General features: G+C 32.7%; 1 protein-coding gene across 1 annotated transcript in view; it reads right to left on the reverse strand.

Moving 5' to 3' along the window:
• Positions 1 to 17,500, reverse strand: part of LOC145259858 (uncharacterized) — a 1,597,463-nt gene that overhangs the window by 363,009 nt on the left and 1,216,954 nt on the right. Inside the window, exon 8 of the mRNA XM_080117703.1 lies at positions 12,747 to 12,841. Coding sequence (XP_079973829.1) covers positions 12,747 to 12,841 — 95 coding nt within the window. The remainder of the gene's footprint in view (positions 1 to 12,746; positions 12,842 to 17,500) is intronic.

A 17,500-nucleotide genomic window follows, 5' to 3' on the forward strand; every position in this document is an offset into this window, starting at 1 on the left:
TTATAGGAAAACAATTATCAATCTTTAATCCTATTGTTTTTTTGCCTTTTTCGTGTTTTGACGGTGATTCAGTTTTCACGAAACCTTTCCAACGAAGAGTGTTTTCAATCGATCGTTAGCAAGCTTTTGCGAGCGAAGAAACCACTAGCACGACCACCGATTAGGTGACCAACCTCAGACCCGTCCCGGAGAGTGAAAGTACTGTTTTAGTACCTCTGAAAACCTGTTGATGCGGAAATTGTGTTGACACACGGATTTAGGGTATGCGCATTTTTGTGAACATCTGAGTTATATCTGACGGTATATGCATGGTTCCAGCGTCCAGTGAATTAAAGATTTTGATTTGAGACTAGACACTGTTATATTTGTGATCTCGCAGTTGGAAATCACATTTAACTTGTAATCCACCGTGACCGTGAACAATAGTCCGTGTGAGGAAAAGGGTTGCACACGCGCGCGCACGCGCACACACACACATATGTGTGTGTGTGTGTGATAGGTATGCGTTGTATATATATATATATATATATATATATATATATATATATACATATATATATACATACATATACATATATATATATATATATATATATATATATATATATATATATATATATATATATATATATATATATATATATATATATATAAGCACTATTGATCTCCACTCCTTATAGAACGGAGAGAATCATAAGACATTTTAAGTTTTTCAATTTGTGATTCGGAATTGATAAGTTATTTTATTTTACTGGCTACTGTTTGGTTTTTGGTTTTTTCGATTTATTTTTGTTTATTTGTTTGTTTGTTTGTTTGCTTGCTTTACCCAAGGAAAATGATTTCTACGTCAGAAATATTATGTCCAATTCCTCTGAAGCCGGATTTAAATAAGAACCAATCAAGTTGGCCGACAACCGAAAATATCATTGTGACAATCAATACTGGCCATCAGCCAGATTCTTATGCACAACCAATAGACATGACACATAGATTTTTGCAGAAAATTCCTGTGTCTGAGGTTTTATAACTCACCCTCAAGCCGGGTTAAAGCATGGGTTGCAGTTCCGGTTCGCCAAGACTAGAGGGAGTACCGGCGCTTGGTTATTTGAAGTTGATTATATTTGTATAATTGGGATTTTTTGGACTACTGGTCTCATTCTGAGTGTCATTTTCATAACGTTTCGGTCGATATAACCTCCGGCCTTCTTCATGTGTAGCTTGTCGAACTCGAGAATGTTTCTGTCGAACTCGGGAATTTGGGCAGCATTTTGAACGGAACCCTTTATTTACTTCAAGAGGGTAGCATGCTCTTGTTCTGTCAGCTATGACTGGATAGAGGGCCTAAGTAATTCGCAATTGTATTTTTCGGTCGCCCACACTGAGGATTGAACCTTTAATCTTCAGGGGATTTTTCCAATATTCTAACCTTGCGGATTGTTCAAGTACGAATTATGGGAGCCTTAAACCTATTTTTATTTTTCGTCGTAAATATCACTATATATATATATATATATATATATATATATATATATATATATATATATATATATATATATCTTTTTAATTGGGTTTCGGCCAGACATTTTGCTGTTAAGTGGTCAAAGTTCAACAATTTGACCTTTGAGAACTCTACCAAACTCCTCCGCCAATTTTGTGTTCAAACACTTGAAATTTTAGATATAGGTTAAACAAATTTCGAGTCTGTAGACTGAAAATTGACAGAGTTATTGCGTAGGCAAATGTACACAGACACACAGAGACACACACAGAGACACGTTTACTTATATATATATATATATATATATATATATATATATATATATATATATATATATATATATATATATATAAAGCTGAACGTCTCTGTGTGTGTCTGGTCACAAATAGGCTCCTATATGGTTGACTATTATAGAAAACTGATCACATATAATGATAGAAGATGTATCGAGATACAGGAATGGGTATGTTTGATCTGGCATAATGATGATTCATTAAAATTGTGGGGTCTGCGTTCGCGCCTGGTCCACAAAGTATGGAAATAAAAAATTTTAAAATTAAAAAAAAAAGTTTACAAGTGTTTTTGATATAGATGTACATAAGAATACTTTGATAAGTATGTTTTAACTTAAATAGGGATGGTATGATAAAATTGCGGGGTTTGGGTTCGCGCCTGGCCCCCATAGAATGGAAATAGGCACAAACTTTAATAAAGACTTTTCATATCTATCTACGTAAGTACACTTCGATAATTATGTTTCAGTTGTAAGAAATATGGTAGAATAAAATTATTGGGTGTTCGTTCGCGCCTGACCTCCATAGAATTGAAAAATGTCACAAAGTTAAACAAGTTCTTTAATATAGATCCACAGAATATTGTGATAAGTGTTTCAGTGTGAACAGGTATGGTATAATAAATTATGGTGTTTATCTATTTTATTTTTACTTTCATTATATTTTGCTTTGGTTTTGATACCCCCAAATTCGAAGTTATCTCTTTATAACCGTTTCTTTTCATAACCTATCATACTTTCATAAATCAGAGTCTATTTTCTGTAGGCTCTTTTTGAACCCAGTCAACGATGGGTACTTTTGCTAGTAATTAACAGTTCTCATATCGTATTACATTCAATACCACTACTAATAATAAATACTAATAATATATTTTTGATTACATTTGTTGTTAAAATTGTCAAATTTCTTCAGTTGTGGGGAACAAGATCGCAAGGATGTTAAGATATCATAGAACGTATAAGGATACTTGATAAGTAAAAGTCGAAAATAATGAACAATCGAAACTCAGAAACAAATAATAAAAATAACGAATAATTAATAGTAAACGCAGTACAATTAAAATCGACCCATGCCCAGAATTTTCCACGAGGGCTTCTTAAAATACAGTCGACAGATCGATTTTAAAGAGTGTCGGTTTGAACTGAAAACAATATTAGGTACTTAATTGTCACGTGGAATATAGTAATACATCCAAAGAATTACGAAAAATCAATGCGTAGAAAGTTATAGTTAAAAGTAATTTTTACGGAAAATTGGGTAAAATCGCTTTTTTACTAGATATTATAAAGTAGAGGGTAAAGAGTTCATGCACAGGGGACATAACTCTGAACGCAAATGTTTAATTACATTTTAATGGCGACCAACATTTTAGCCCTATAGCGATAGACTTTTTTTTTTTTATATTAAAAACAGAATAGCAGTTGTTCTACTCTATGAATTTTCGTAATTTTGGGATATGTTACTATTTTCGACATACCAATTAAATACGTAATATTGTTTTTCCTTAAAACGACAGATTAAAAACTCGATCTGTCGGCTCTATCTGAACAAACACCTATCCCCGCATGAAAAAACAAAGGTAAAACTATACAAACACCGTGACAGCGAATTAACCCTACCCCTAACCCCAACCCTAACCCCTAACCCTAACCCTAACCCTAACCCTAACCCTAAACCTAACCCTAACCCTAAACCTAACCCTAAACCCTAACCCTAACCCTAACCCTAATCCTAACCCTAACCCTAACGCTGTCACGGTGTTTGTATAATAATACCAAAACAAAAATAAAGTATAATCCGTATGATGTACGTACCCGTGAAGGAAAGAAAATATCATGCACCAAAAATCACGTAAATTGTTCGAGTAGTTTTATTTTTAAAAGAAAATCATTTTAAAGTGAATTTTAGGTTGTTTTTTTTTAATGAACCACTCTCCATATTAAGATTTCTAAAACTTCACAGGTTTGAATTATTTGGTGTTTCTTCAGACGGTTTTCAAGATGGCGCAATGATATCGTCGCTCGTAGTTTAGCGATAAAATTTGATTTTCTTATTTAAAAATAAAACTACTTTATCATTTACTTTTAGCACTTTGAGTATTATTCCCACAACGTTTCGACCTTCTTCAGGTGTATCTTGTCGAATTCAGGAATTTTTCTGTAGAACTCTGAAATTTGTATAGAATTTTGAGAACAGCATGTTCTCGTTCCGTCAGCCATGATTGCATAGGAATTTCAAATAAATCACAATTGTATTCTTAGTATATATTATTTTGGAATTGGAATTTATTGAGATGAGTATTATCAATTTTATTTTTATTGCGGACTATTATTCTCACCTTTTCTTAGTTGTTTCATGACGTTTCAGCCAACTATTCCTCTGGCCTTCGTCAGGTGGTAACCGCGACGGATAGGAACTCTGAATCTCCTGACTGCATTCACTGCAATCACTGCCTTCCATAGTTGTTGTCGTCTCACCGCGTTTTGGCCAAGTAAGCCTCTGACCAGCTTTGGGTAGGATTGAAACCGCTATCTTCAGACAATTCTTACCTGGAACCATAGAGATTCAACGTCTCTATCAACTGCGCTACGGGGCCCATGAAACAACTAAGAAAAGATGAGGATAATAGTCCGCAATAAAAATAAAATCGATAAAATAAAATTGTATTCTTAACATTGCTTGCACTAAGGATTGAACCTTCAAGATAAAATAATAGTTTCATTTAAAACTGAATTTTACCTAGTTCTGTATCCTTTATGCCACGGGTTTTTGCAGAAAGATTTCAGAGTTCAATAAAATATGCCTGAAGAAGGTCGGAAGTTACATCGGCTGAAACGTGTGCGAATGAGATGAAAACAGTAGTCTGGATAATCTAAATAATACAACTTACGTCAAATCTGTTACCAATGACACTAAAAAGATAGTTGAATCATTCCACTGCTCCAGACTCTTCACTCATGACACAATTATCTATATAAAAGTCATATACGCCATAAGATGGAATACTCCTGTAACATTTTGGGAGATGTCACTTGGGGCCGTCTTTCTTGTCTTGAAGTACAAACCCAACTTTGCAATTTAGTCCGAGATGATCTCTTCTCGTCCCTGCAGCCCCTTTCACACAGGAGAAATGTTGCTAGCCTCTCTCTGCTGTATCGTTATGTTCACATCAAGTGCTCGACTGAGCTCGAATCCCTAATCCACCCCTGTAGAACATTCACAGCAAGAACTCGTCTAGCTACAACCACAGCAAATAAATTGTCTCTCTTCTCTCTGTGCCATAAACCAATCAGAACTTTCATGAACAAAGTTTCTTTCCTCAAGTTGCAGCAATGTTAGTCTTGTCTCACTCGTCGGCAGTATTGTAGCCTTGCCGATCAATAATAACCAAAACCAATATAGCGGTATATTGAACGAAAAGTATTAACAAAAATATGTTACAGAAGTATGCGTCATGATTCTAGGGCAATAACTGCCCCATGAATTGCTAACATAAAGTTTAGTTGTAACTGTATTTATTATCTCTGGGTGAGTCCATTTATTCTTGGAATGAGAAGATCAGCTTACCCTATAATATTTAAAACATCTTGTCTGTGGAACAAGATACTGTTTTCCAACTGTAGACAGCAGGATGGGCCGTTCCCTTGGGCAATTAATTCCTCTTAAACCCATTCCATTTATTGTTGTCAATCCTCTTGTGATTGTGATCAACGTCCAACTGACAACCCCTTTAACCCTTATCCTCGAGTAGTTTCTGTGCCCTAATAAGTAGTGAGCCATCAGTAAAATAAAAAAAAAAACTTTGATAAGTCAGCTGACACAATAATATCCTGATTTACCCTCCAGCTTCATAACAAACTGATACGGATTCGATAAGAAAATGCGTTCTGGCATCACTAAATAGAAACGTTACATAAAGAGATAATGAAATTGAAACAATATACAGAGATAAAAGTAATCAGGCAGTTATGTGAGCATAATTAAGGGGTAACGTTCCGCTGCACCATGTGATCGTAGGGTATGATGGGGTTGATTAATGTACAAAAACAAAACGAAATCGATAAAAGTGAAAAATCAATTGCAAATGTAATTATTTCTGCGATGAATGGAATAATGGTATTAAAAGAGAATCGGATAATTTGCAGACATTTTTTTTTTTTCTTTTCTGTTCGTCCTTTCATCCTGACATGAGGCTCTGTCCATCTGTTTCTATTTACGTGGCTTCCCAAGAAAGCAGAATATGACACAAGGTTTGGGTTTTAATGTGGGGAGAATCCAGCTCCTCACAAGGAGGAACTCTAGATCGGAATAAAAGTTAAAATTTCCTCAGTCTAGAAGGATTTCTCTTTCATTGGTCGATCACAGAAAGTATGAAATGTAGAATGAGATTAGATACTACACTCTACTCCTGCTCAAATGTCTGTCTGTCACACTTAAATTTAAAAATCATATTTTTTTATTTGTATTATTTCGATTATTTGGAATGGTTTTCTCACCTTGAGTGTTATTCTGACAACGTTTCAGACACTGTAACCTTAGATCTTTTTCATGCGTATCTTGTTGAATTCAGGAATCTTACTGTCAAACTCGGAATTCTTTTTTTTTTTTTAGCAAGGGAATCACCACTTATCAAGGGGCACCGGCCACTCAAGGATAAGGATTAAAGAATGTACAATGGTCAAAAGGACCATATAGTAACCGTTAGAAGTGTAAATTTGGTAAATTAGATTACTTAAGGGGAACGGCTCATCAAGAACTTGTTTACATTGCACTTGAACTTTGAAATTTGTATGGAATTTCGAAGGAACTCTTGATTGTAGCATACTTTTGTTCTGCCAGACATTACTGGGTAAAATTCTTAAGTAATTCGTTATTGTATTCTTTGTATTGCATGCACTGGTGGATTGAACCTTCAACCTCCAGAAAAGTGTCACTTGGAACTGAATTTTATTTAGTACTTTATCTGTTATACAATCCTCAGTGCAGACGATACTAAGAATACAATTGCGAATTACTTAAGACTTCTATCTGGTCGTGGCTGATTGAGTGAGAGCATGCTACCGCCGTGGATTAAATAATGGGTTCCATTTAAAATTCTGTGCAGATTCCCGAGTTTGACATTCATGATACACCTGAAAAGGATCAAAGGTTACATCGACCGAAACGTTGTGAGAATAACACTCTAGATGAGAACTGTAGTCCGAATAATCCAAGTAATATGAATTATTAAATCTCATCTCAAAAATTCAGAAACAGCATTTTGGCAGATTGAATTTAATTTTAAATGCATTTTTCACTTTTATACTTGTACTAGCAGTATTACCCGGCCTTCGTCGGGGGGGGGGGGGTTGCTTTGATGCCTTTTTTTATGCTAATTTTGATCTGTCTCTTTTGTAATTCCAAAATTTATTTATTTATTTTTTTTTTTTTTGGTAATCCTAAAATTATTTTAGTAAATTTTGGTATATTGACACTAGTGATGGGATGATTCCAATATTTTCCCCGATTCCGATGCAATTACTGATTCCGTGCTACATTCCTGATTCCGATACAATTACCGATTCTGATTCCAATTCTTTATAAATCTCTAATTATTTAACTATAAGATTGTTATTTTCCCCGAGTTTCATAAAAACACATGTTAAATGTGCAGATATTTTCCTAAACGTCAAAATACATTTGTGGAGGATGATCTATCGATTTTTAATTTGCTGGTAATTTAAAATCAATAAATATTTATTATTCTATCGTTATAACCAGCAATGGAAGATTTTGGTTTAAATAAAATCAAATAAAAAAGACAATTAAAAGAATCGTTTTGGCATCAGAAAATAGGCACCAATTTTTCCGATTCAGATACCGATTCCAATACCCCCAGATCTTCCGATTTTTCTAATTCCCGATTCCGATTAATCATCTCAACACTAATTGACACCTTACTGATTAACGTAACCCTGACACGGTGGATGCAACGTGCCAGTAACAATCCAATTTCTCTGATTTGTTCCCTTAGCAGCTATTCTTCCAGCTCAAAACCAACTACTTCGGCGAGATTTTTTTTTTTGGTAGGGGGGCATGATTTCTTGAACCGTATGCGAAAGAAACCACAGGATCAACATCGACTATCTGTTCGTTGTAAGAATTTATGTGGTTGTTGCTGTATAGTTTTATAATTAGTCAACTCTGTCGAAAAACTCCTCATCTTATGTCGTCGGGCATACTACTTGTGCTTGGTTGTTGGGGGCCTATGTTTTGTTAAACAGACACATAAGAAACTGTTGAATCACATTTTCACTAAACATGTGTGTAGACTGTTTTGCAATTTCTTCAAGATCAGTTGCTTGTTCAATATATGTCCAAAAACAGAAACATAATTTACTTTTGCACTGCTAAAAAATACGTAAATTTGCAAGTCTTATAAAATTCTTTGCAGTTAATGAAAAAAAATTAAGAAATTTACGTGTGCAGTTTGAACCTAAAGACCACGTCATGCAAAAAAAACAAAAAACAAACATGTTATCAACTTACCCACAGTAGAATTTTCACGGCCCATTGTTCAATCATTGTTACTAAGCAACGACATGCAAAAAATGGCTTTACTGATAATAGATAAATTAAAATAACGATTTCGATTATCGATTATCAGTAATTATCGAGGTATTCGGAGACAACTTAACTAAGACCACCCCCAGACATACACTAAAGTTCTGTAGATTTTAAAGAAAATATGTTCAGCCGTTTCGGAGTCTATAAGGAAGGAACTCACACACACAGACAAAGTTGCATTTATATAATTGTAGAGATATGGTAAAATTATGGTAGATCACTGAAATAAAGCAACGTTGAGCCTAGTCAGTACTAGATGGGTGACCATTTGGGAATTCTAGTCGCTGTATGATTGAGGACATCAATACCTCCCTACAAGAATTGCAAACCACTAACATCATTATCTCCCTTAGTCGGGATCTACGTGCGACTAGAGACTGCTCGTGAATTTCATGTTGTATATATAACTTCTTTTTGGAGGAAGTTAGTTAATCTAATCATGGGCGAATACTGCCGGGTTTTTTTTTGTTTTGTTTTTTGTTTTTTGGTTTTCACTTTTATCCTTTCGTTCCTTTTAAGTTTCAATTTTTTATATAGCATTTTTGAACATTGAATATAAACACCTTCAAGAATATTCCTTCATGTATACATGTTCGGTCCTTCCTACACTCGATAGATAGCAACGAGTTGTACTGAATGAATCTAAATCTTCTTGGGTAGATGTGATCGGTAGAATTCCTCACAGTTCAATCTTGGAGCCACTTCTGTTTGTGATTTTCGTAAACGATATTACAAAAGCTGTTAACTGTGGCATTAAAATCTATGCAGATGACACTAAAATTTACACCAAGATTGACTCAAACAGTGACTGCCTGCAATTCCAACAAAATCTCTCACTCCTGGACAGGGTTCAAAAGAGAGTCACCAACCTGATAGGTTATGAATTGTCATCTAAGCGTCAGCCTCTGTCCCATCGACGAAATGTTGCATCCCTCTGCCTGTTCTCCAAGTATTTTAATGGTAAATGCTCTGACGAACTACAAGCTCTTATACCTCCTCAACGTAAATACCCCCGACAAGCAGCTAAATCCCACCCCTACACAGTAGAGATCCCTAAGTTGAAGAAAGCTTTCTACTCCAATAGTTTCTTCCCCAGAACTGCTAGACTTTGGAACTCCCTTCTGGGATTTTGCTTTCCCAACTGTACTGACATGCCGAAGTTCAAGTGTAATGTGAACAGACATCTTGCTGCTCATCTCCCTTCATAATATCCCTGCAACTTATGTACCCGATAGTAGCATCATACTTCAAAGTGGCACTGTGCCTTGTTTGGGGTGAAAATTGAATAAAAAAAAAGAAAAGAAACGTTCTAGGGGTAAACTTGGCTTCATGTCTGTGTTTCCAGATTCATAGTCTTAAAACAACAGCTGCGGCTAACACGTTGGTTGGCATATGTCATCGTTCGTTTACATACATGGACCGTATTATGTTCCTGTAACTCTGTAATAAGATCTGAATATCCCACACCAGTATGGTCACTGCAATATCTGTGTGACATTGGAATCATAGAAACCGTGCAGAAGAAGGCTACGAAATTGGTCTCAGATCTGCATGATCTGTCTTACAAGAAGCTACTAAAGCAACTGGATCTTCCAACTCTGGTGTTCCGTCGCATGAGAGAGGATGCCATTCAAGTCTTCAAATATCTGTATGAAGAATTCAACGTAGACTGTCTCAAGATGCTTTCTTTGAAATAAGATAATAGGACCCGTAGGCATTCCTTGTGTTTGAATAAGTTGGTTGGCGTCCGTTTACATACACGGAGAGTGTTATGTTCCTGTCTCTCTATAATATACATCAGTATAGTCACCTCGATATATGCGTGACATTGGAACCATAGAATCGGTGCAGAAGAGGGCTACAAAATTGGTCTCAGATCAGCATGATCTGTCCTACGAGGAGTGACTGAAGCAACTGGATCTTTCAACTCTGGTGTTCCGTCGAAAGAGAGGGGGTGCCATCCATCAATCGTCTAGTGAATGTGTGGAACCAGTTGGAGGGAGAAATGGTATCTGAAGTCACTCAATACCTTTAAAACCCGACTAGAAAAACATTGAAGAAATCACCTGCTCTGCTTGACTACAAATCTAGAGATGATGTGTATTGAGAGACTGCAATCTCGCGTGTATAGGTCTGTGTTCCTTCTAACTGGATATTGTATTGCATTGTATTGTATTGCATTGTATTGTATTGTATTGCATTGTATTGTATTGTATTGCATTGTATTGTATTGCATTGAATTGTATTGCATTTTATTGTATTGCATTGTATTGTATTGTATTGTATTGTATTGCATTGTATTGCATTGCATTGTATTGTATTGTATTGCATTACATTGCATTGTATTGTATTGTATTGCATTGTATTGTATAGTATTGCATTGCATTAAATTGTATTGTATTGCATTGTATTGTATTGTATTACATTGTATTGTATTGAATTGTATTGTATTGCACCGTACTGCATTAAATTGTATTGTATTGTATTGCATTGTATTGTATTGCATTGTATTGTATTGTATTGTATTGCATTGTATTGTATTGCATTGTATTCCATTGTATTGTATGGAATTGCATTGCATTGCATTAAATTTTATTGCATTGCATTGTATTGCATTGCATTGTATTGTATTCCATTGTATTGTATTGCATTGTATTGTATTTTATAGTATTGCATTGTGTTGTATTGCATTGTATTGTATTGTATTGCACCGTATTGCATTAAATTGTATTGTATTGTATTGTATTGCATTGTATTGCATTGTATTGTATGGAATTGCATTGCATTGCATTAAATTTTATTACATTGCATTGTATTGCATTGCATTGTATTCCATTGTATTGTATTGCATTGTATTGTATTTTATAGTATTGCATTGTATTGTATTGTATTGTATTGCATTGTATTGTATTGTATTGCATTGCATTGTATTGCATTGTATGGAATTGCATTGCATTAAATTGTATTGCATTGTATTGCATTGCATTGTATTGTATTGCATTGTATTGTATTTTATAGCATTGTATTGTATTGTATTGCATTGTATTGTTTTGTATTGTATTGCATTGTATTGTATTGCATTGTATTGTATTGAATTGTATGGTATTGTATTGCATTGTATTGTATTGCATTGTATGGTATTGTATTGTATTGTATTGCATTGTATTGTATTGTATTGCATTGCATTGTATTGCATTGCATTGTATTGTATTGCATTGCATTTTATTGTTTGCATGGTATTGTATTGCATTGCATTGTATTTTATTGTTTGCGTGGTATTGTATTGCATTGCATTGTATTGTATTACATTGTATTGTATTGCAATGTATTGCATTGTATTGTATTGTGTTGTATTGTATTGCATTATATTGTATTGCATTGTATTGTATTGTATTGCATGGAATATCATTGCATTGCATTAAATTGTATTGTATTGCATTGTATTGTATTGTACTGCATTGTATTGCATTGCATTGTATTGCATTGCATTGTATTGCATTGTATTGTATTTTATAGCATTGTATTGTATTGTATTTTTTGTATTGTATTGCATTGTATTGTATTGCATTGTATTGTATTGTATTATATTGCATTGCATTGTATTGTATTGCATAGTATTGTATTGCATTGCATTGTATTGCATTGCATTGTATTGTATTTCATTGTATTGTATTGCATTGCATTGTATTGCAATGTATTGCATAGTATTGCATTGTATTGTGTTGTGTTGTATTGCATTGTATTGTATTGTATTGCATTGTATTGTATTGCACTGTATTGTTTGCATTGTATTGCTTTTTGGTGCATTATATTGTGTTGTATTGTATTGTATTGCATTGTATTGCATTGATATTGTATTGCATTGTATTGTGTTGTATTTCATTGTATTGTATTGCATTGTATTGCACTGATATTGTATTACATTGTATTGTATTGTATTGTTTGCATTGTATTGCATTGCATTGTATTGTATTGTATTGTATTGTATTGCATTGTATTGTATTGTATTGTATTGCATTGCATTGCATTGTATTGTATTGTATTGCATTGTATTGTATTGTATTGCATTGTAATGTTTGCATTGTATTTTATTGAACACCCCGGTATATGGTAGCGCTAGAATACAGTTTTTTCAGGTTACAATGTGGAATACAATGTTTTGCTTCCCCCTGGTTATGGTATTTGCCCCGCCTTACGGTATTAATGATATTTTTATTTGATTATATACATGTGTATTATATACTGTTCTATATTTTGGTACTCATTTTTAATGCCGTATCTCGAGGTCCTACTGTATATAGTTGGTTATATTCAGAGATATTAAAGATAAATCCTTGCGGTCAACTTACCAAAGTTGTCTTCTATGTATGGATCGGCACCCTTTTCTAGCAAGAACTTTGTTATGTCCACATGGCTCTGTCTCACAGCAGTCAATACAGGGGAGCTGGAAAACAAAGGAAACAATTGGGTTAATCTACTGGGCCATGAGTAGGGCCAGGACAACTGCATATTCTTTTAATTGTTTTGACTCTCATGTTTATATCCATTGATATCTTACATGTTTTTATGTAGAGTGATGTGGTTCTCGGTTGATTAACTGTGTCTAACTGTGTCGGATATAAACTCGAGAGTATAAACAATGAAAAGAATATTCTGTTGTCATAGTCCTAAGTATGTTTATGTTTATAAATTTCTATGCATAGGATTCACACTTAAACTTATTAGCCAATCATTATAAAGTTTGAAACAGAAGCGTAATATTTGATAATGCAGACTATATTTAGTTTAATTTAGTTTTATGTAAAGGGTATTAAGAGAGGAGGAAGTCCTTTCTTAAAATTCAGATACTTCCGATTTTTGTGAAATTTTAGCAATAATTATTAAACATCGGTTACATTTCAGTTTCTAGTATTTTAAAATATCTCAGGGTGCATAATATTATATGGACAAAAACTCCCATTTGAAAATTCAGATATTATAGATTTGCATTAAACTTGATTCGTAGCATTCGACAAAGATGAATGGATTTTAATCAAAATTTGAATCAGGGTTCTAGACATAAATTTTAGTTGCATTATATTTTGATTTTAATCTTCAAAGGAAGTGAAACGTGGTGCAATACTGGTCTGCTCAGGGGAATTCATTTTATCCATCCTGGGACAAGTATTATCGTAGTATATATATATATATATATATATATATATATATATATATATATATATATACTAGAATAATTATTAAACACCTACAGACACTAGTATTTCATCCTTTTGGGAATCATCAGTACAGGGTCTCATGATTAACACCAGTCAATTGATTCGAACCCGGCAATAGAAGCCATCTATCGCTTCATTAGCAAGAACCTAATCCATTCGGCTACCGTTAACTACGAGAAATACTGTTGAATTTTGAACATTTATTTTTTAAATGCTTTTTAACGTCTGTCAGAGTAAATCTAATCATTATATGATGATCTGTGCATAAGAGCTAAATTGACCGACTTTTCATTTCCACTGAAAGTGTTCAACGATAAGAAACCAGTTTCTTAAAGGACTAATATAATTATTTTCTATAATAATTATTAACAATAGTGTTTTCTCTATTCGGGAATCATCAGTGCAGAGTAGCACGGTATATATATATATATATATATATATATATATATATATATATATATATATATATATATAGAGAGAGAGAGAGAGAGAGAGAGAGAGAGATGATATCAAAAGCATGTAGTGTTTACCTGATATACGCAATGGTAAACTTCAATCTAATATAAATACCAGTATTTATATATGGATAATTTAGCAGTCTTTAAAACTCTGCGGAATAAGGACTTTGTAAATTGTTTTTGAAGTATTCAGTCGAACAATAAATTTTGATTGTAAAGTTCAATTTACAGTCTTAATTTTCTTTCTCTTATATATATATATATATATATATATATATATATATATATATATATATATATATATATATATAGTCTTTGAAGTTTTTAACATTTGAAACCATACAAAAATTTACTTTTTATCATTCGTTTAAAAAAAAAACAAACAAAAAAAACATCTAGTCAGTAAGTCATTTAATCACCTGCAATCACTGCATCAACTCTCTCGAATTTGCTATAATACCAATTTTTTTATTTTTTAAGGGATCATCAGTTGTTTACCATGAAACACTGTTTCGGGGATTTAAAAACAAAACAGTATATTACATCATATGCGGAATAAGGACTTTGTAAATTGTTTTTGGAGTATTCAGTCGAACAATAAATTTTGATTGTGAAGTTCAATTTACAGTCTTAATTTTCTTTCTCTTATATATATATATATATATATATATATATATATATATATATATATATATATATATATATATGTATATATATATACCATAAGTATTAAAAAAACTGTAAATCAGAAATTTACAAATTTATTTTTCTGACAGAATACCTCCAACAGAAAAGAGGGACGACGAAATATCCTTATTCTACAGAGTTTCAAAGAATGTAATGTTCTTCTCGTCAGAGGACAGAAACTGGTTAGCAGATTATATATATAGCACAGAGCTAGAATCTGCTGGTTTTAGCACTTTCTGAAACTGAATTTTATGATGGTGGTCATAAAATGTATATTTATGCTTGCAAAATATTGTTTGCATATAGTATTTGTGTAACATAATATTTTAGAAATGTTTGTGTAAAATTTATCAGGACATATAAACAAACAAGAAAGAGGGGAAAAAGAAAAAAAGAAAAATTCCAAACCAGACTGATTGACTCCAAGATGTGATATTGTCCTTTGTAAATGTCATGAATCAAAAAATGTATATATCTGTTTTGGAGTTTAAAAACAGTTGGAAAAAGATGCTGGTGAAGATTTGAAAGGAATTAATCCTAAGTGGTCACCATTTTTTTAAAACCAAAATCTGTTAAACATTGAAATTATATAAATTGTCAAGGAAAACAGGAATAAACACAGAAAGTCAGCACCAACTTCTCTTCAATGCTAGGCTCCTCGCTTCCATTAGCCGTTATAGTGAAAAATGCTTGTCATTCTTCAGTAAGTAGTTCGACTGTAGCGGTCAAGTTTTGTGGGAGAGGTATAGCTATAGGGGATGGGCTGGCTTATAGGGGAAGAGAGGGAATGGGGGAAAATAAAGAGAGGGACTTGAACATTTTTTGTACATGGGAGAAGTGAGTGTTGTTTATAGGAGAAAGGGACGAGGATGTAGATAAACAATTAGGGCTTAAATGTATGGATATAAAGAAATTTAGAATACTATGTTGATAAAACTAACTTAATGAGATGAAGTGTAAAAGATGGTATTAAATAAATTAAATATAAGTTAACATTAAAAAGTATAATTTTTTTGGAGCAAAAGTGTAATAGTGAGGAAGATATTTCAGAGCATATCATTCTCTTTATTACGACTAGATGGGATATAGATTTATAAAATCAAGTAATTCCAAGGATTTGAAGATAATTTTAAGATAGTAGTCTGCAGTGCAGTAGAATCAACATTTTTTAACAAAGCCAATGTTTTTTAAAAGAATGCAAATTTTATACGAATTATAATACATTATATAATATGAACTACCAACTAATAAAATTTTAAATTTGATTATTTCAATTATCATAACTTATACGAATAATCATCCTAATGATATTAAAGTTAGCAACAAATATTAACTATTACTAATATTATTATTATTAACTCTTATTGTGATAAATCTATATGACTGTTTTAATACAGAAGTTAATATAGATATGAATTACACTAAACTTAACAATCATGATAATAATGGACATGAGATAAATAAAAGTACTATTTATGTTATATATATATATATCTTTTATTACCGTTTACAGATAAGTTAGAGTCAGTCAGCATATATATATATATATATATATATATATATATATATAGCAACAATGATAATTAGTAAAAACCTGAAGAGAGTGCTCAATACTATTCCAGAGCAAATATATATATTTTTTATTACTGTTTTATCTGTTTAGTTACACGTGTTTTGAATACCGAATCGTATCAACGATAAGATAACTTCATGAGACTTTACAGAAATAATAATTATGATAATAATAGAATCATAATTATTATTTCTGTAAAGTCTCATGAAGTTATCTGATCGTTGATACGATTTGGTATTCAAAACATATGTAACTAAACAAATAAAACAGTAATAAAAAATATATATATTTGCTCTGGAATAGTATTGAGCACTCTCTTCAGGTTTTTACTAATTGTCATTGTTGCTATATATATATGCTGACTGACTCTAACTTATCTATTGTAAACTATCTTTCTTTGTGACGTCAGAAACATGCTCAACCAAGTGATTGTCTCCTCACGTGGATTTACATACATATGTCTCTGATACGTTTTTTGGCAACACAATGATACATTCTTAAATTGATTTCCGTTGTTCTAACCCTAACCTCTAGTTGTATCGTTATTTCTAACATAGTAGACAATGCTCCATATTCCTAGGATCGCATCTAAATTGCAATATGTATTCTTTTGAATACTGGGTTCGATTCTAACCTTTTCCATTAATAAATATTATTTTCAATCTTATTGACTTTGTTTCTCTAATTACCGGGATCTGTCCCTTTCCATATACAATACTTCCAATATGCCAACTGATTACAACATGGCCGTCTTCAAGTCAAGTGTTAACAAATACTTATTGAGTCATAAATTCTGCCTATTCCACTCTTATTTGCCATTTTCTTGTTATTATTCTTCAATGGTCCCAGGCATTAATAAGTGGTGAACTATTAGAGTCTGACATTTGTTTTTACATATATACAACAAGGATCGATTTTAAAACGAGATATGGAAACCATAAACTATCCATCAAAAACCTGTATAAGAAAGGTGATATTTTATTACTCAACTGCATATGGTCTCCAATGGAAAATAATAAGGTCCCTGTATTGAAATAGAGCATCTTAAAGAAAGCTTCAACTCTTCCACTACATAATCTCACTTGTTTTCTTACGTTTTCATTACGTCCCGTGATGGAGATAAGCTACTGAATTAAAGATATGAAATAGTTATTAGCTGTAGACATTTC

The sequence above is a fragment of the Euprymna scolopes genome, chromosome 35, assembly GCF_053919585.1.
Source record: "Euprymna scolopes isolate OS-2025 chromosome 35, ASM5391958v1, whole genome shotgun sequence".
Classification (NCBI taxonomy): Eukaryota; Metazoa; Mollusca; class Cephalopoda; order Sepiida; family Sepiolidae; genus Euprymna; species Euprymna scolopes.